This window comes from Gambusia affinis, linkage group LG09 (assembly GCF_019740435.1).
Source record: "Gambusia affinis linkage group LG09, SWU_Gaff_1.0, whole genome shotgun sequence".
In the NCBI taxonomy this organism is placed as follows: Eukaryota; Metazoa; Chordata; class Actinopteri; order Cyprinodontiformes; family Poeciliidae; genus Gambusia; species Gambusia affinis.
The window spans coordinates 4,538,926-4,560,731 of record NC_057876.1 but is presented as its reverse complement, the minus strand read 5'-3'; the positions used below and the strand labels follow the sequence as shown (position 1 = coordinate 4,560,731).

Sequence of the window (21,806 nt, the reverse complement as noted above, 5' to 3'; positions counted from 1 at the left end):
TACTTTTGTCACAGCAATTCAAACAAAGGTTAAAAGGTAAAATGTTATTCACATAATAGAATTTGTAAACAGTATCACAGAGTAAATGATACTACTATATGCATGCTCACCATCCTCTATGTATTGAATACTTTTTCTACAGTGCCGTATAAATGGGTCTGCCACCTCAAAGACTTCTTTTGTTTTAACTTTTTTGCCACTTACAGCTACAGCATGTCACTTTTATTCTTTTTAAAACATCAGTTGATTTTTTTATATATTGGTTTTAAAACTGTCACTGTTGTCACAATGTTGTAGGAGACAGATAATCTGTGGGGGGAAAAAAACTTTAGATTGCTACTATAGCGGTCTGCCAAAATGTAACACTCCCGGTCAAAAACAACCAATCAGAGCCAGGAGGAGGGTCTTAGCGCTGTCAATCACCTCCTCTGTGATCTGTTCCCCATCGCAGGAAAACTGTTAATACACCGCCATTGGTGGCTATAGTAAGTGGCGTTCATGACGGGCTCTGATGTGGGAAAGAAGCTGTAGCTTGTAAAACTGATACAACATTTCAGAAAACAAACATCCTAACATTAATCAAAAATGGTGGTGGTAGTGTCATAGCAACCGACTGACTTTTTAAAATAAGTGAACCTCAGAGGTTTGGCATTTGTTTTGTTAAAATCTCTACTTTTTTGGGGGCCGGGGGGTTCTGTACAAATCTGATGCGTCTTACCTTCATTGTGAAAAAACTGGCTCACCAGCAACAGGCAGGTAGATAACTAAAACAACAACAGAGACTTTCTGTTTCATTTGAACTAATGAAACAGGAGCCACGCTGGAGGTTCAACATAACTGGGTTTTCATTGACAAATCTGGCTTAACCAACTGGAACATCGAAGAATGGCCCATAAATGATGCTACAAGCTGATTCTAACTAGAAAAGTCAACCTATGGTTACTGACTACACCTAACAGGACTAATGCCAAAGATATTAACCTAAAATGTCAATATGAATAAATATGGCTGACATTTTTTATCATTATATCATATACTACAGGTCTCACCTGTTGGATATCAGAGAAAGATTCAGTCACAGTATATATTCTGGGTTAAAAACTGTTGCTTTTTAATCATTTGTTTTCTAAACTTGTATAAAAATACAATGCCATATTATCCACACCAAGTTTTTAGATTGGTGAAAAATCCTGAATTTGGTTGTTTCTCATAAAGAAATTAAAAGCATTTACAAAACAAAGCGAAAAAGACAAAACAGTAATCTCTACTTCGTCCATGTGCATTTGATCTGTTTTTTTTATCACCAGTTGCTTTTTTCACGTTTTGTTTTTGTCTTCCCAGTTGAACTCAAGTACTAAGATACCTAAGCTTGGTAAAGGCTGGGTATATCAGAGCAAATAGACAGAACAAGTTCACTAATTCAGTATTTATATCTCACAACACAGAATGTATTATTCACATAATCGGCTCACTGCGTTTTACACAAAGGAAAGGACTGTTTGGTTTGATTTTGCAGCTCTCACAGCAACGAAAAAGTGGAGTATGTGGAGTTTTTCACAACACTTACAATGTTTACATTTGTTTTATGATGATGATGATGATGATGATGATGATGTCCCTAATAGCTTAGTTGCATTTTTTATGACTGCTACACATATTTGGATCCAAAGCTGCTGGACGACCTTGATAAAATGTCCCAATGAGGTTGAAAAAGCTTGATAGTGATCTGGCAACGCCTGAAACATGCAAAGCTTTAAGAGATATTCCAGAGTTAATAAATACGGCCACAGTCTTCAATAAAGTGCTGTCCTGCTTCTGTCAACAGTATTTTAACGTACAGTGAGGTTGGGTCAATGCAAAAAGAAGACGATAAAAGACATGAGATTTTAAAATCTTCCTCATTTCATGACGACATGAAATCGTTTTGCGATGCATGAAGATAGAAACAAAACTGGGAATTGGTTTTTGGTAAACATTGTTCAACAACAGTAATTTTATACTCTGAGCTGCTGAAGAGTTTTACAAATCGGTTAATTGAAAGTTGGCCTTGATGCCAGGTTATTATTGTCCACTGCAGAAACGACCAGCAGCTCAGACTCTGTGGAACAGTTTGGATCTGGGGCTGGGCAATAAATCAATAACAGAACGTATCGCGATATGTCAGAAAGAATTTTCAATCATTTCACAGAACTTCAATCCAGAACTGCACTGCATTCTGGGGGATGTAGGCAGAGAAAAGATATTGGCCAGTCAATCTCTGACAGCTACGCCCGTCACAATAAACAACAAATCAATCCAACGCATGACAAACTAAAGCAAACTCAATAATTTTTATTTCTTGATTTATTGTTTTACTTTTCTCTCTGTCTTCCTACCAAAACTGTAGTTGAATCTGTTGCTTTGGTCTCAACTATCTCTTTCTTGAAAGACAATTTTGTCTACTGAGACTTCAGTAATCATTTTGTTTGTTGTTTCTGTTGTTTTTTTTTTTAGGTATTTTGGATATTTAAAATGTCTTCCAGTTCCAATATTTAAATGTGCTTCAGAATTTCAAGTTTATTGATCGTTGAGAAAGTGTTCTTGCATTACTACTTCATCCGTTACTACTTGAAAATTGTCTCAAAATAACAATATTGTTTATTGCAATAAGTTTTGGAACAATTTATCGTCTGGCGAAATTTGTTGCCGTGACAGGCCTACTCACAGCCAGCTAAGAAAACTGCTTAAAAATAAAAAATAAATGAGATCAAGTGACAACTGTGGATAAAACAGGAAAGGTTTGGTTGTATTTCACACATTTCAAACAAAAAGAAAATCAATAATTATCAATATCGACTGATATGAAACGCTTATATCGTGATAAGTTTCTCAGCCGTATTATCTAGTTGGAAATTTTGGAAATGTAAAGTCACGGTCAGAATTATTGTTCATACCTACCAACTCCATTCAGCTGCTGCAGCCAATATAATCTCTCTCTTCACTGTGAATATTATTGAAAAGGGTAAAAATCACAGGCAAAAAATGCTAAAGAGCTTTGATCTGATCTCAATAAACCTTCCAAGACATCTAAATAGTTTCCTTTGACTTCAGAATCTTAAGAAAAGAAAATAACTCACTGCACCATAAAGAGCCATTCAATTAGAGCACAATTATTTCCCCCCCAAAACACAATTATGAAAACAATTAGTTTCCTGGGAACATAATTCCGAGCAAAACGGCTTCACAACAAGTCGTTAGTGCCGCAATAAAAATGTTCCAGTTTAGCAAGTCTACACAGGATATCCCCCCGAACCCTGCCGGCTAAAAACAGCTTTATAAACACGAGAGATTACCCACCCCAACAAAGTGTACACTTCCCTGAGGTACAGCGGTTAATTAGAGGGTTGTAAATATTTAAAGGGAACAGAGAAGCTTTAAATGAGGTGCGCTGAGAGTGTGAAATTCACAACACATGTCCCCAGATGCGGCTTCGATCCATTTCCAGGGCTTTTACTTTGACTCGTTGTATTTAACACCATAGCCGAGAGGGCGTCTTCAGGCTCTCCCTTTTTCTCTCCCCCTGCTTCAGTCTCAATTTAACGTTCTTTCTGCCAGCAGGCACAGAATCAACAGCTGAGGGCTTTAACTCAGGAGCAGCTGGAAATCAGTGGAAATATTCCAAAAGATATATATTTGTTCTGTTGAACAGGTGGAAAAGAAAACATACACTTAATACTTGTCTTGTATAGAGGGCAAAAGATATTGCTGACTTTGGAATGTCATAAAATCATAAAATCTGTCACTGTAGTATTTTCATGATGAAATACTCATTCATTATGTTCAGAAACAACCAATCAGAGGCAGGAGGAGGGACTTAGCGCTGTCAATCAAGTTTATGTATGCGCTGTTCACAACCGGTGTGCTGCAGCTATGGTAATGGTGGAGACACAGCCTAGCATTAAAGGGAACACTATTTATCTACCGTCATCGGTGGCTATGCTAACTAGCATTCATGTCAAACTCCACTGTAAACTGACGATGCCAAGACTTTACTGCTGCTTGTTTCTGACCAGGAGGTTGATGGATGCAGTTTTGGCATAAATTTATATAGCAAATTGCATCATAAAGTTATCTATCTGTTTATTAAAATTATAAGCCAAACTTCAAACCCATTTATTTGAAAAGAGCTTTTGATCTTTAACTTTTAGTATTTTTATTTTTTGCCTTCTTTTATTGTGCTTGTGTTTTTAGCTAGCACTGATTTATTGAGTTATGGTTTTATGCGTTTCATCTTGTAAAGCACTTTGGTCAATACTGCTTGGAAAGTGCTATAGAAGAAGAAAAAAAAGTTCAAGTTTGTTTTTAAAAATGGAAAAATACGTGTCAGTGATCATTTATGTGTAAAATCATGAGATTACAGTCAGGTTGATGTTAAAACACAATAATAAATGCAGGGATAAAAAACATAAAATAAAACTGCAGAATAGGAAATATATAAAAACCACCATGAAATCTATATCTCCTTGCATAAACTAAATGTTCACACTTTTTTGTCTTAAGATGTTTTTTTAAATGAGAAGTGAAAGCTCCTCTTTGTTACTCAGAATTATATCCCAAGTGTGAGATTAATTATAAAGTTTATAAAGTTTGTGACTATTACTAAATTATACTAAGATGTTACTATTCACTTTCAACAAAAAATGCAACTGCTGTTCGCAATTCTACACGTTATTTGCATCCTACTGCGTTTTAACATAAACCAATTAAACTGACTTAAGTTGTCACATTAAAGAAAAATGTTCAGTGAGGGAAAAATGTAAAAGAATCTGCATGGTTTCTGGTTCTGCTCTCCTCTGCAGCGGTGGAGGGAACCCGGGCAGCGCGGTGAATAATTCTCTGAAAAATGAAGCAGCGCCTGTTCATGTCAGCTCCGCTTTGCAAGAGGTAGCTGCACATCTGAAGCACAGTGCAGCAAAGTGCTGGATGAAAGCAGCACAGACTCGGCTGTGGGATTTAAAAAAGAAAAGAAAAAAAAAAGTGTGGTGAAATGGAGCGTTAAATGTTTTAGGGCACACTCTAAAAGGACATTGTTCTGCTTTAACATGTTGCTAATCACGGCGCTTTAAAGCACTTCAGGAAATCTGTCGGCCTGCATTACCGTCGGAGCGCAGAGGAGGTTGGATTTACGGGAAACCAGACTGTCGCAAATGTTTATGAACTGCTGTGCAACGTAAAAACAATCCTCAAGATGTTGCTGTTGCTGAGAGAAACCGACAATCTGCTGCAGAAGGAATAATAATAAAACACAAGTAGGTGGCAAAGAGCGACCCGGTTCCCTAAAACACACATGAACCGGCCACGTCGGCTCTGGGTCCCGTGGTGACTGGCAAGTCAAAGTTAGATAAAAAGTCACCGAGGGTTTTTATGTTTATGTAGTTAAATTACAGGAGGGAAAAAAAACATTCAAAAATGACAGGGATAAAAAGCTACTCAACAGTTTTAGGGCACATTTGTAAAGTGTGCCTAAAGAAACTTTAAAAGTGCTGAAGTAATGATGAATGGTGCACTGCTGAGTCCGGTCATCTGTCAAAGTAATGGATGCTCTGGAGTTAGGAGGGCTGCTAAACGTTCAGAGAAGGTAGAGGAGTTGTTCACGCTGCAGTTTATTTCATTCTTGTTAGTTTGTCAAAAATGTCTGACTGCATAAAATTCATATATATTGTACTTGGACAGACAAGTTGGATGGCAGATGTGCTTAAAATACATTTTTCTTACATTCCATTTCTTAACTCAAAGTTATAGACCCTAAAAGAGGCAGTATTATGCAAAATTACCTTTGTTGAGTTTTACTTTATGTTATAATGTTGTTCCTCATCAAAAAGACACCTGGAGTGTTGTCTTGATTCTTTCATACATGTTTGAGAAATCCTTTGATCTCCATGACAACCATTCAGCTGTGTAAAATGCCTGGTTGGACCTAGCTCCGCCTTCCAGGACAAAGCTCCTCCTTGGAGCTGCTGACTTCCCCACTCAGCTCCTTCAGACTAATCAGCAGCAATTAGCAAACAGCTGGTGGAACTCAGCATAGCTCATTACAGGAGCTGCTTCTCAGTAGCTGCATTTCCATTGACCGTAAAAATTGAACAGTTTGACATTTCAAAAATGAATTGGCAGAATGGAGACACAGCAATTAAAGAAACAACAAAAAAACTCTCATTTTTCGACAAGAAATTTTGCCAGGAGGATAGTGTTTTTTTTTGTTTTTGTTTTTTTGGGGGGGGCCGTATCAAAATTGGTTTATTTGGGAAAACTGCAATGCATTTTTTCCAGACAGTAACGAGTCACATGATCAACAACCAGATGACCATGAAGAAGAAGAAGACAGGAGGTAGTTGGAGGATGATGGCGCAGAATGGATTTTAATGATTTATCAGGTGAGCAAACTTCCTCTTGTGATTTTATTTGTATCACAATTCCCAAATTGTTTTTCTTTTTTCGACATTTGGAGAACATTGACAAATTTTAGCGCACATTTATAATTGAAATGCAGCTACTGAAACGCTGGTAAACACTTTAAGTGTTCAATAGAGCAGCCATGTTGTGATGACTTCCTAAAGACAAAGTTTCAAAAAGAGCAGGAGCTTCTTAAAGAGACAGAGGTCCAAAATCAAGGCACTAAATTAAGTTAAATTTCTATGACTTTTCTTTTAACATTGTAAGTCATGGTTGACATATATATCATTTTTATAACATTTGATGGTACCACAAAATGGCATTATGTAGCTGGAAAACACGTAATACTGCCCCTTTAAATAATGGATCAGATCCTCCAATCAGCCTTTCTTGTACTCATGGTGTAACATATCCTTTAGCCTCTTTCGAGATCCCCCAGCCACGCAGCCACAAATCGTTTCCTACCTGTGACTTTGAGTTGCGTTGTTCGTCGCACCTGCTTGGATCCGTACTGCAGTTCGCACGTGTAGTTCCCGGCGTCGCCCTCCTCCACCTCAGGAATCCAGACGTGCGTAGTGTTGACAGTAACGGAGCTCCTCCATTCCACTCGCTCGCACTCCTAACAGGAGACTCCAGTTTAGCTGAAGCGGACTCCGGGAGAAGAGGTGATGGTGCGTTTTCAGCGCCGTACCTTATACCAGGTCATCTGCGGTTGTTTGTACGGAGCCAGATAGTCTTCGATGTCGGGACAGGTGATCATCTTGCTGTGGGTCACCTCGGCCTTCTCCATGTGCCGGATTTTGCTGCTGTAGCACTTCCCCTCGTCGCTCTCCTCCACGGTCATCGACATGGACACTTTCATGCAGTATGTCGAGTTCCTGAAGAGGTCACAAGGAGCAATGCCAAAATGGTCATGTTAGGAGATATAGCATATTTGCAGAATTAAAGTTTTTGAGCATTCCCTAATAAAAGGAAGAGGTGTTGACGTGCATAAAACAAAGCAGTAAGACATGGTAAAAAAGAGAAATATTTTAAATTTACGGCAAAGCTAGACTGAAAAGAAACAGCTTTGGTCCTGATTTAAAGTAGTTTGTTGTTTCTTCTTATCTTCAGGTTTTCAGGGAGCTGATTCCACAGCTGAAGCGATACAACGATCCGTAAGATATTGTGACAATGTGCCCTATCAATGCAGGCAGATCTATTCAGTCTAACTCTAAGCTTTGTTCTCTATGCAACGTCAGGGTTTATTGTCTACTTTATATTCAGAATTACTAATTGCACTTTCTGAATCATTTGAAAGAAAGCTTGTTGCAATTCTTTTTATTTGTTTGACCTCATCTTTTTATTATTTATTTCACATTAAACACCTAATGGCGCTGACTGAACAAATTAAAGTAAGTTATTTGTACATGTTTGACCAAGCTTGTGAAGCTGTGCGAAATTGTTTTGCAGACACAAAAATACGTGGTTAAAAGTATTTTGCAGACGCCTGTAAAGTTTGTCCAAATTCTGTTCCAGGTGTGAACAAAATATGTCGAAGGCAGCAAAAACACTTCCAGGTCAGAAGTTTGATGACATATCGAACTTCAAAAGCATCTGAATCGGTATCGACATCCGTGATGCCGGCCTTGTATTTACTTGGCGTCAAATCAATACCAAAATATGCAGCATCGCACACATTTAGGCATATCGTTTATGTTGGGAAAGTTAAATATAAAACCATATCTTGCATCCGCAGCCCTGCAGCTCTGAGGCGTGAAAGGACTCTTGAATCAATCTGAGTGGGTTTGTTTGGAGCCGATTTGTTTAGCCATCTAAGGATTAGCCACAACAACAGTGACATGAGTCATCCCTCCATTTGCTCAAAACAGAAACTGTGTAAAACGGTCTTCGCTTCATTTTCACGGCTGGAATGCCGAGCGGACCTCCAGGCACTGTTGTGGGTATGTTTTGTCAAATTATGGCCCTCCTAAGCTACTGTAGAGGGCATCATGGACGTCACTGAAGGTCTGAGACCATGTAAACATCTGACTACCTGTTAGCATTCTACTAGCTTGTGATCTCACTCTGCATTTTGCCACAATGAAGTTACGCCGACGTGCCCTTGAGGTGACCCTAAGTCAGAGGATTAAAGAAGGCGACTTCAACGTTTTCAACTTAAATTTGGACTTAAAGTCTTAGATTGTGCTGAAGGTGATGGGGGTTTTGTATGTTTTTGTGTAGGGAGGTCTCAGCTTGGTGTTTTCTCCCAAGTTAACCTCGAGACACAAAGCAACATTGATCTATTTCTCTTTCATCCGCCGCAACACACACACACACACACACACACACACACACACACACACACTCACCTATTGTCCTTTAACCACAACCTCTCATCTAAGTGGATCTAAACCACTCATCCCATCAATTGAGTGTGTGTGTGTCTTACAGGGGCCGCTGGGATTTGGGTCACTGACCTAACTAAGACCACTGAGCATTGAACTTGGAAAGCTTTTTATCCACCCAGCGCTTCATCATCAATCTCTCCAACCTGCAGCATCTTGTTTTCATCTCCATAGATTCTGTTACGGTTCTCTGAAGCTCTGGTGGTTTTCTCCAGCTCTCTCTCTCTCTCAGTCCGTCTTACTCTCACACACACATCAAGCAGTCCTTTAGGAGATGCTTGAATGTGTTTGGACTTGTTTGTCCCTAAAGTACAGCTCAGATCAACTGCATTAAAAACAGTTTGGGTCACTTTACTGTGATGGCGTATCAGAGCCAGGAGAGAAAGAGAGAGAAAACAATGAGGATTATTATTTTCTAGAGCAAGCAAAAATAACAAACAAAAAGAAATAAGTTAATCAGTTCCAAAAGTCAAACATTTGCACAACTTCAGAGCTCCAAAAGACCAAAATTTGTGAGAGAAAAAAAAACGGCAAAAATTGAAATTCATTTCAATTTGCAAAGAAATAAACTCAGAAATTTTCAAGTTTTTTGTAGAAAATCTTGGACAGTCAAAAAAAAAAAAAAAAAGACTTCTGAAACTGAGAAAATTTTCAAAAATATGTTCAACTTTTCAAGCTCAGAAATCTTTATTTTTCCTATAAAATCTGTTTTTTGGACTCCTTTTTCTCTGTCTACAATTGAGCTAATACATTGTCGCACTTTCCGAATGCGAATGAAATGGAAGAAACCTTAAAGTATCTCAAAGGGTTGCATTTCATATATAATTAACAAATGAAAAGCAGCTACACCTAAAACAGAACCACAAAACCTCATAACCTTCAGTGTGAATGCAACACAAAGTGAACATGATCAAATCAAAGTCAACAAATATAACATGGGATTGTATTTTGACTTCATATATAAAACACCAGATGAGACAGTAACCTGAACAGAGATATTCAAATAAGGCCAGAAAATGTCAACTCCTTTGGGTTTCATAGCAAAATCATTTCTTTCTCGAAATATAAACATTGTATTTCATTGATACAGAATTTTTATAAGGACTGAAGGTAACATTGTTACTAATTGTGCTATAAAATGGCACCTAGAAAATACATAATACTACCTCTTTAGTGCTTGATTTAAGACCTTTAGATTGAATTAACATCAGAAAGTCAAAACATCTGTCAAGAGTTCTACTTGACTTTAAGTGGCAGGAAATTATATTTAAAAAAAAGAGTTTGGGTTATATTCCAGAAAATACGGTACTTAGCAAATCTCTACATAAACGGACAGAGTGAAACATGCAAAGATGGAGGATTTTCTCATCGACCCAAGAATCAAGAATTACATATTAAATCATTTTCCTTACTTTGATTTCTTCTGTTTTTGAACTGATCCAGTGTACGGTTACATGTGTCTCCTTCACGTTTCCTTCTGTTTGTCATTGTGTCCAACCCGCATTAAACGGGGGGAAAAAAACAAACAAACACACAAAAAGGCATTATGTATACCTCATGATAAAGCCTGTGATTCAGTTGGACTGCAATGCAAACGACATGTCAAACGCATGTGTTTCACGCTGCGCAAATCTTGCTCACGGAAAAGCTCACTCTGCGTGTGGGTGTGTGTTCGTATCTGGTGTTGTTCAGAACACATTAGAATGACTGTTAGGGGAAAAAATAAATAAATCTTTGTTTGGGGAAAAAATAAATAAATGCCACAAACATCCTGTCATTGCGCAGCGCATTACTGATGAAAAAGATCTCTAGGCTAAAAAAAAGAGAGGAAATAATGGAATCGTTTTTGGGGGTTTTGAATTAAATACAGTGCGGTGAGTCAGTTTTCCATTCCGCCGCAACGCAATCAAGAAAATATCCAATTTGGAATCAATCTGTGGTTACTGATAAAAGGAGAAACAAACGGTTAGTATAAATGAAAACTCAATGTCTTATACAGTAGGATCCTCAAAATCAGTAATAACAGCAGATTAGGTGGGAAAGAATAAAACAGCGTTGGATCCCCAGACACTTATTTTTGACACTATTTGTACCGTAATTGGCTACATGGGAGGAAATCTTAAAGATGAGCCACGTTTCAGATCGGTTCGACCGTTTCCTTGGCAACAGGTGTATTTTCAGATTCCCTCCATGCTTTTTGGGGCCTGCCGTTTGGTTTGCAAGGAAACCACTTCTGGTGTAATTTGTTATGACAAAGGAGCGTTTTGCTGGTTGCAACAACTACCCAGTGGAGGAAAGTAGCCAGCCGCCAACCCGGACCACATCATTCTGGAGACGATAACGTCTCCCTTTAAAAGTGGGATATATTTACTGATGTTTCTGTCCATCTCAACGGCCATTTAGAGTGACAGACCCTCAAAGAGCGAGGTCACCAAGCCTACATGTCGAGAAATGGTGACGGTAGGGTCAAAGTGATGGTAATTTATATCTGAATGGTCAAATCAGAAATTAACTGTTCTACTTTGAGTAGAAATTAAAAAAAAAACAAAAAAAAACAAAACGCTGGTAAACACTTTAATCCCCACAGCATGATACTCCCACTATAGATCAGACAGGCGTCATTTTAGTGCATTAATACTAAGGTCTGCCACACATTTTTAGAGGACAAAAATGTTCAAATCTTTTCCTTCAACTTATAATCATGCACTACTTTGTGTCCAATCATTGTAGGTGGAAACTAGATCTAATACCTGAGCTTTTTCACAAAATGTAGACTAAAGCTATAGAGTTTGGACAACATAACGTTGCCATAATTATTTATTGATCCATGTTTCTGCTCTCACCATAACATATATTTGGTCGATTTGTTTATTTTGCTGAGCAGCTCTTACAAAAACCACCTGCTGTTCTGGACTGAGTTTATCCTCCGAGGTCTAACTTTAAAACCGAACCCAAAAGATTAAAGCTTGACTGCTTCTGCTTTTTCTTTTTTCCATCTTTCACTGGGGAGGAACGGAAATCCCAATTACATGAAATATTTAAAACGCGCCACAAACAAAATCCCCACATCCGCTTGTAATCTACAGAGTCCACCACGTAGATGAATCGAGCGGGAGAGCAGGGACCTCAGCACATGTCCAGGCACTCACGCAGGAGCGGCCGACCCCGAAGAGTACGACCCGAAGAACTCAAAACGCTCCAACGTACAGACACGAGCCTGAACATTGACTGTGCTCTCTTAATGAGAATAAAAAGTCTGCTTGTGACAAGCTTTTTTTTTTTTGTACATTGAACGTTGACAGCTGGAAAATACAACATCATCTTCAGACGTTTATTAATCACGATGGGGGCAAAAGTGGCCTATTTTGTGTAATTAAAGTTTCAAGGTCCTTTTAAGCCGTGTTAAAACGAAAGAGTCTGAGCTACTGCTGAATGTAATGAAACTTCATTAAACTCTTTCTTTTTTATGCTTTTACTTTCAACATGCCTGTCGATTAAGTGACACTTAAAAAAAAAAAAAAAAAAGAACTAAAGCTGAGTTCAGCCTCCCTGATGTTTGTAATTATTTCTCAGCACAGCCGGCCCAAGTCATTAGCTGTATGGACCCCCTGCTGGAAGTGAAGGTTCACTGGACACATTGAAAAATGGGATTGTTGTAAAGAGACAGTAGCTGCTTTTACATTACAAATGTGCGCAAAACTTTGCTGATTTTACGCCAATGACAAAAAAAAAAAAAACAACAAAAACAAACAACACAATTTGGCAATTGCAGTGTTTCCATTAAATAAGAAACACAAATAAAAGTCACACATGAATAAGTTTGTTGACACAATAAGTCATTAAATAAAATATGCAGCACCATCGTCCTCCTACGACTCCCTGTGGTCGTCTTTGTGCTGCCAGCAGCAACGTCCAGTTGTTGATCTAGTAATTTGTGTGATTTGAAAAAAATGTTTCCATTGCAGTTTTGTAAAACATGCTAATTTTGGTCCACTGAAAAAAGCACCTCATTGTAGCATGCTAACTTTTTATTAAAAAATTTCAGTTTTTTCAAAATTGACATATTTCCATTAGGCAAATTTATTCTTATAATTCCAACTTGACGCAGCTATTGACTTAATGGTTCACAGGATAGACGATCACAAATTGTTAGGAAGGTTTACGGCTGTTTTTCCTCAAAAACCCTGCTGTTTATGAGGGCTTGCTAGCTCCTTGATCTACGCTTCACTTCATTCAGACGCTCTGGACCCCTGGTTGTTGACAAGCAATTATTTTTTGTCGGCGCACACTCTGTTGAAGTTTTAAATGATTGTATTTGATTTTAGCCAATCGCTAACGTTTAGCTGTGGCATTTGTAAAGCGGCAGTGTGATTGTGAAGGAAGCTACCCCATGAAGCTAACTGGAAATTGTGAGTGCTCTAATCTCCCTCACCCCCACCAGTGTGTAGAGAGAAGGGTCAGCGAGAACAACTGTTACGACTGGGGTCGCTTGACCTAATTATGTACCTGAGTGTGCAGGTGTTTTTTTCTTATTTGATTGGTGCCTGGAGGATGACGGGGGACGTCCGATTGGTCGCTTCCCGGAGAGGACGGATAAAAGCTGGTGACGCGGACTTCCTGGGGTTCCATCCTCGGCCCATCCCTATCGACCACACTGTTTGTAACGTTTCGGAGTTTGTAGGAGTGAGCTGCCGTTTCTGTTTTCTTAGTTTTCTCCTGGTTTTTTTTAGTTAGGGAGGTAAGTTTTTGTCATTTGGTTTATTTACTTTTAATTAGGTAAGTTGGTTTATATTCAGATAGTTTTTTTTGTTTGTTGTTTTTGGCGTTAGCTCACTCCGAGGTTATACGCTCAACTCCTTGTAAATTGAAAATACATCTCTTTACAATAAATATCATATAAAATGTTCAACTTTGTGTGTTGGTTGCTGGGGATCTGAAGAGGATGGATCCTTTATGTTGCGATCTGGCCCCGCCTAGACGGGTCGTAACAACAACATATTTGTCAGCAACAAAATGTCTTAAGCATTCCTCCTACTCTGGAATTGTAGGGGAAGACAATTGCGAGGCTAGTGCCGGGCAGGTTAGCCGCTAGCTTTAGCCTCCAGAAAACCAAGCAGGTTCCCAATAGGAAACGAATTGCTAGCTTACTAGTTCACTCTAAAACTGGTGGACAATAAGCCTAACGGCACACGGGCCATCAAACATATGCTCACTGTGTCTACAGAGTTTGCTGTAGGTGCCTCTCAGTTTTGCACAGTTACTGGTAATTCTGACTTTAAATCAACTGTAATTCCTTTGATAAAAGAACAAATCAGCTGTGAGCATCCAGTTGTCCTGATGGGCACCAAAGTTCACTCCTAATTCAGTTCAATAAAAAAAAAAACATGCCATTGATCCCAGAGGGGAATAAATGTTGTAATTTATGTTATGCACTTTTCTTTAGTGTTGCAGACATACCCGAGGATTAAAGAGTGTACATATCTAGGACATCACAGAGGAAACCTTTTAGGCAAATAAAAGACTCTCAGCCTGTCTCTTACAGATGTGCATTAGCGTATCATCAGAAACACTGGACAATGCAGAGAATGATGAGGATGAAACAGGAAGCTGCTACAGTCTTGACAGAAACTATGTGCCCAAATATAAGGATTATTGGTTCTTGAACATCTTTCAACTGCGATCCGAAAAATTTATCTGAAATCTGCCTAATGAAGATATGAGTCTTTTTGTGTTTGTTTTGACTTCTCAATTTTAGGACAGTTCTATGTGAAATCAACTTTGAGCTTTACACCATGTTATAATGTTGTTCCTGTAGGAGTGGGGAGTTGTCTTGATTATTTCATACATGTTTGAAAAAGTTCTTTGATCTCCATGGCAACCATTTAACTGTGGAAAACTCCTGGGTGGACGCAGCACAGCGTTCAAGGCACATCTACTCCCCAGCTTCAGTTTCTAAGTTTCCGTCTCACTTAGGTCCCCTCCTCAGCTCCTTCAGACTAGCCAGCAACAATTAGCAAACACCTGATGGAACTGTGTATTTCCTGAGCTCATTATACAAGCTACTTCTCAGAAAAACACCTGTAAAAATCGTGTTTAAAGGGTTAATAGAGGAGCCATGTTGTAATGACTTCCTGAAGGCAGAGTTTCAGAAAGAGTAGAAGCTTCTTAAAGAGACAGAAGCCCAATTTCAAGGTGTTAAGTTATATGAGACAAATTTCTCTTAAGTCATATTTGAAATAAAGCATTTTTTTCAACTGACGGTAATAACGTCACTTGAGTGTGCTATAAAATGACATTATGTGCCCAAAAAAAACACAATATTTCCCTTTTAAAAAATACACTCTACACATGATCAGAAATAAAGCGGTTCATGAACATTAAGGCTCTGCTGAATGTTGACCCAACTAAAATGACTCAGATCATTCTAAGTTTACCATATGTATTTCCTAAGGTAAAATCTGGATCATTTACAGATCATCATGCTTGGGTCCCTGCCTCCTCCTCCTCCTCCGGCCTCCTTTTCTCTCATGTCTCTGCTCTTTCTCTCATATCTCCGCCAGGCCAGAAAGAATTCAGAAAGCCCTAAACCTCTTCAACATCAAAGTGTCAAAGTAAAGCTTACTTAAAGCTTTTTCTCCCAGGCACTCCTGGCCGTGCCAGCAGGAGTAGGCTTACGTTGGCATGAACTGGCACATGTTAGCACACGCTGGGATGAGAGCGATACCAAAGTAGATGGCTGCCAAGTTACTGAGGACTGCCAAACAAACTTCAAATGACCGCTCTCTCCTTCTCTGCTCCCGGTTTACCATCCACTCCTTCCTTGTTAGAGTCTACCGACATATTTTTTCACCCCATCCAAACTCTATTTTTGCAAGTGCCTGTTATCGACTGTCATTTCATTTGACCAACAATTCGTAACTGCTCACGTTTAACTTTGATGGAATGTTTTCTTGTGTGAGAAAAACAGATAGGGGAGCATTAATTGGACGCCAGAACAGAGAACATGTTTGGTGTAAACTAAACAGAGCATTCCAGAAGAAGAACCTCAAAGCGACGGTGAAACATGGAGCAGGACGTGTCATGTTCACCATCACAAAATTCCCCATGATCTTAATTGTGTAGCAGAGGGTGCTTCAAGAAATGTCAGATGACAGGAAAAAAACAAGACAACGCAGAACTGGACCCTGCATCATAATATTGACCCAAAACATATCAGGTAATCCCTGAAGGACTCCATTCAAAGATTAAAATGGAAGTAGGATGTAAAATCAGCTTTGAGCTTTACATCATGTTAAAATGTCAGAAGGGTCTTAAAAAACATAATTGAAGTGTTGCCTTGATTCTTTCATGCATGTTTGAGAAATCCTTTAGTCTCCATGGCAACCATTAAGCTGCGTAAAACACCTAGGTAGACCAAGCTCCACCTTCGAGGTGCAGCTCCTCCTCACAGCTGCAGTTTCCAAGCTTCAGAGCTTCTGCTTCACAGAACAACAATCCCACTCAGCTCCTTTAGACTAGCCAGAATCAATTAGCAAACACCTGGTGGAAATGCACATCTGCTGAGTGCATGATAGGAGCCACTTCTCAATAATAATGTCACTAAAGGGTTAAAATAGGAGCCATATTGTGATGACTTCCTGAAGGCAGAGCTTCAGAAAGAGCAGGAGCTTCTTAAAGCAACAGAGGCCCAATTTCAATGTGTTAAATTACAAAGTTACATTTCTTTTAAGTCATATATGATATATACAGTATATTTTTAAGAAATCGAGTTGACATAGTTACTTTACTGTAGGCCTGTCGCGATAAACAATAAATCAATTAGTCGCATGATAAATGAAAATTATCGACCTCATTTTAATTTATTGGCTTTATCATTTCTTCCTGCCTTTTCTCTCTTTCTGTTGATGAAACTGGATGAAAAAAGGATCAACTCCAGTTCTCTTCACTCCACAAAAATTTGTTATTGTGACAGGCCTACTTGACTGTGCTATAAAATGACACTATGTGCCTGGAAAATACATAATTTTAAGAAAACGAAAGTCCTGAACTCAGATTTTGATCTTTTTGAAATGCAGTGCGGTGACTTTAAATAAGATGTAAATGACGGAAAACCCTGAAATGTCTAATATAGATTATTTTATTTTATTCATAAAGATTATTTTAACAAACATGTGGAAGTCCTGATGTCCTCCTCATGTTAAACCAAAACCGACTGTTTAGAAAGTACCATTTGCTGCAAAAGACTTTGATTAAAAGGTCTCCCAAAAAGTCACATGCCAAGAAAATGCTAACATGTGACCTTTGTGTCAAGATAAGGCAACACAGTCATCTTAAAATGACAGTAAAGTCATTTAAACATAGAGTCCTAGAAACGGTTTAAAATGCCAGTAAAGTTGTTACTCTGCATTAGCCAATATAACAATCCTTTCTGCAACCAAATCATACTGTATTTAATCCACATGGCTGATGAAACGGTGAACATGCCTGAGATCCATAAAGAAAAGTTGAGTGAAAATGAAAGAATGCTAAAAGATTACTTATAATCTGAAAAATGCTGCATGCATTTGTGAAAATCCAATGTTTTGAACTTCTATAGACTTTCTCTAGTCACCAGTCAAAGCTGTTTCCACACTGACAATTTTATTCAGAAATGCCCACACATTCATAACCCAATATGCAGGTCAGGAGGAAACTTATGAAGGATTGCCTTACCCAAAGTCCATCCAACCGGCAACTTTCTGATTGCAAAGCAATTATTGTTCCGACTGAGCCATTTTTGCAACAAGAAAAATGACCAAACTTTCAGGTCCAAGATGCACAAAACTAATGGAGCCATCCCAAGAAAGATCTGCTCAATTCCACATAATATGGTAATGGCCAATACGAAAAAAAAATCTAATGTGTGCATTTGTACCTTGAAAAATATTCAAGGCCAATGAATGAACTCAAAGTGTGTCTTTGCCCCGCTGAAAAAATAAAATGACTATTAATTAAAAAGGGCGAAGTTTAAAACTAAAACGAGAAATACTGCAATTTTCCGCTTTCATAGATTTTAAGAAAAGCCTAAAAAGCCCAGAGTATGAAATACGGTAAAAGCATAAAAACAAAAAGTTAGTCAAACAAAACTATAAAACAACTATAAAACTTTCGTGTGTGTGTGTGGGGGGGGTGTAAACATTCAACTTTTTTGTCGTTTCACTAAAAAGTGTCCTAGTTAATCTTCAACATCAGAAAAATCTCTAACCAATCACCACGTCTTCAAAAAAATATGTAAACGTTCAGTAATGGGTAATTCAGTAATTCATTTTGACTGCACCAAAAATACAAACTCACCATGCCAAACATATTTTCAGCCACTGACTCATTTTTAAAGCAAATGTGTTTCTTTTCCTTCTAATGTGACGTGCAGAAGTGCATAGACAAAAGCCACGGCATGAAGTGTCTAATCTAACACTTCCTTGTTCAGTATCTAACACTTATTATTCTGTTCTGCCTTACATATTGTTTCCTGTCTCTGTCGTTCTTCATGCAGGATGTTCCTGAGCAGAGAGGCGGCCTGGCAGCATAAGGTGTGAACTTTTGAACAGTTTTTGGTAAAAATGTCCTTTTCCAAGCAGACTGGCTTCTTTTTTAATATAGTAAATAAAAGGCAAGATGCTTTATATTTTGGACAGCAGCCAAAATTGCCGCTCGCTGGCCCAAATGGAACTCAAATCAGATGAATGATTAGCGAGTTTTGAAGCGAAACCAACTTGTTGAATATTAGATGTAGATTTTTTTTAAACTAACAAGTTTGTTCACAAAGAGAATAAAGAAGAATAAACTTTGTAAATGCAATAGCAACAAACATAGAGCCAGAGATACAATAGAATGACAAAGTCTAAAAATGAAATCTAATTAAGGAGAGTTGTGAAAAAAATGTTTTTTTTTAAACACTATCTCTTAAACTCAACTAAAACTGTTTGGTAAATAATGGCAGGAAATATTCAGGTACTTGATGACTGAAGATTGAAGAAACAAACTAAAAAGTCTTGGTTTATTAGTTAAAGGTGTAATTGCTGTAAAAAGCGACTGTGCAAAGTTTTGACTTGGATAATTTACTTCAAACTCAAACTTTTCAGATTTGTAAAAATCATAAAGCAATATAAAAAATATAAATATAATATAAAATATTAGAAAATGTTTATTTAATTTTCCCCTCCACTTAATTATGCTCTACTTGAGTCTAACACACAAAATCCCAATTAAGTAAATTAAAGTGTGCAGCTTTTTTCAAAATATGTAAATAAGTTCATGTATTATGACAACTTTTGCGACACATTTACATTTTGTTTTTTTATTTCTTTTTCAGCCTGACTCTGAGATAGTTATTGTTTTATTCAGAAGGATTTCCATTTCTACCACATGAGTAAACATTTGGACTCAGTAGAAACTGGAATCACAATAACAGCCTTCTGCCACCTTTCCGCTGCTCTGATTGTAATTTCAGGTTTAGGTTTTCCATTGGCATAAAGCGTCACCACAAACTCCTCAAAGACTGACACATTCATCTATTTTTAGTCATATTTAGTCTGTCTCATGCGCTGTTAGTTTTCCAAAGGAGCTGATGATCCGACATAAATTTGTGGCTGGCATGCTAGAGGAAGGTCAGATGAAAGATAATTAGTCCAACTCTCCCAAATCCCATTCTTTCTTTTGATGGATTATTAACAAAGCTTAGAATTTCTTGGAAAACCTAAAAACACATTAATAGTCTTCATCTGCAAACATTAGATTAACTTTTTAAAGCGGCATTGTTATGTAAAATCAACTTTTCTGAACTTTCCATTGTGATATAATGTTATTCCCTCCTCTAAATCATACTAGGAGTGCTGCCTCGACTGTTCCTTTAATCTCCATGGCAACCATTCAGCTGTGTGAAACGCATTGGTGGAACTTAGCCTCACCTTTAAGGATGACACTCCTCCTCAGAGCTGCACTTTCTGGGCTTTTGTCCCACTCAGCTCCTTCAGACTAGCCAGCAGCGATTAGCAAACACCTGGCGAAAAACGCACATCAGCTGAGCTCATTATAGGAGCTACTTCTCAATGAAACGCTGGTAAAAACGCTGTTAAGGGGTTAATACCGAAGCATGATGGTTTCCTGAAGGCGGAGTTTCGGAAAGAGCAGGAGCTTCTTAAAGAGACAGAGGCCCAAATTGAAGCCGTTAAATTATAAATTTCAAATTTATCAAATTCAAATTTATTTTACGGAATTTTATAACAACTTACGGCAACACAAACTGTACTGTAAAAAGATACTATATGGCTGGAAAACACATAATACTGCCCCTTTAATTAGATTACCTGGTTGAGCTCTATAGATTCAAATACTATCACTCTTCTTCCTGAAATCAAGCTGAGTTGTGACACATCCACCTCCATCCCTCTCTGTATGTGTGGCTCTGTATGTGAGCTTTCTGATTTCCTCCCTGATTCACTCGGATAGACAATCAAGTGTTCCAGGATGGAGGTCTGGTGCAAAGTCCATCTTGTAGCATCATAGCCTGAGGGGAAACTGGGAGCTCTCACCATGCGTCTCAATTTCTGTTTAAGTAATGTCTGTCTGTGAGCGGTGTGTGCTGTGGTCCTAATCATAATGTGTGTGAGGAGGGTGTTGAACGGTCATCGCATGCCCTGCCTTCTTTCCCCACTGAGCTCCCTGTACCTGCAGAGAAAATAGATTTTTTTTTTCTTTTGTTTTTACCCTCCTCGTCTTGCTTTTCTGCCTTCGCTTTCCCGTCGTCTGTCCGTCTAATTCATCTTTTCTCTGTCGGCTCTCCTCCGTCTTCGGTTTTGTCTATTTACCCTCTTCCTCTGCATCTCCAATTTGACTACTTTGTTTTTGATTACAGTTTGCGTCTCGCTCCCATTTTCCTGACCCATCCCAAATTACTTTGCCATCGTCTTAAAAATGTTTCCACTTCTGTGCAATTTCTATCTTATCTCTATATTGTTTATCAGTTTGTGCCAGAAATCCTGTTATTTCATTTACTGAGTTTGCAGTAATTTTTTTCAGATTGTTTTTGTTTATTTTGAGTAATGTAAGAAGGACTTTTGTGAAATGTCTGTCTACGTGTACTTACATTGATAATAATCAATACAAGAAAGTTGCATATAATTAATTTCTTTCCTTAGTATTATTCTTCTGTCTTATGGAACGATGTTTGACAAAAACACATTTCTGTCAAAGATGTTTTAGGCTTCAAACCGTATCACAAAATAAGGGTTTCATATCAGCTGGAATGGATAATGATCGATTAGGTTTTTTGTTTCAAATATCGGAAATGCTGCCAAATCTTTCTGCGTCACTCTGCAAGAAATTCTGACCCATACAGTTGTTCTGTGAATATAGTAAACAATGGCTAAGTGGTGTACAGAGATATAAACTTATGTCAGCACAGACATTGTAAAATTAATTGTAGTATTAAATAATCTGAGCCACAAGGATAATGTAGATTTAAAAAAATATTTAAAAAGTGGCCAGAGAATGGAGCCTTGAGGAACTCCACATCTGATCTTTGTGTGCTCTCATTTATAACTAGAAAGCAAAAAAATTGATCTAAATCGGTTTATCATATTAAAATCATATTCATTTTTCCAGTCTGACATAGTTTTTAATTTATGATCAATCACTGGCATCCAGTTTTATGATAAACCACTGTACAGTCATTGATCAACTGTACAGTCATTGATCAACTGTACAGTCATTGATCAACTGTACAGTCATTGATCAACTGCATATTTGGTAATCCCCACTAAAACTTGTTCAGGGTCTGAAACGTGTTTACAAAGTACTGAAGCTCCTGGGAACCAAATTAATGCAGCAGGTTGTGAGTTTATGACAAACAGTTTTTGTCAAACGATTTAAACTCAATTTAAGTTATTCTACTGCAGGTGCACTAATGACTGAAAGCACCAGGGACTATTTTCATAAGGTAGAATCAAA

The 21,806-nt window shown here is 38.1% G+C and overlaps 1 protein-coding gene across 4 annotated transcripts in view; it reads right to left on the bottom strand.

Annotated features, from left to right (window-relative positions):
• The window catches only part of il1rapl2 (interleukin 1 receptor accessory protein-like 2), a 425,357-nt gene that overhangs the window by 115,146 nt on the left and 288,405 nt on the right, over nt 1-21,806 (bottom strand). For all 4 annotated transcript variants that reach the window (XM_044126534.1, XM_044126533.1, XM_044126535.1 and 1 more), the window contains 2 exons: nt 7,124-7,310; nt 6,898-7,051 (listed from right to left, as the gene is read on the bottom strand). In XM_044126534.1, coding sequence (XP_043982469.1) covers nt 6,898-7,051; nt 7,124-7,310 — 341 coding nt within the window. The remainder of the gene's footprint in view (nt 1-6,897; nt 7,052-7,123; nt 7,311-21,806) is intronic.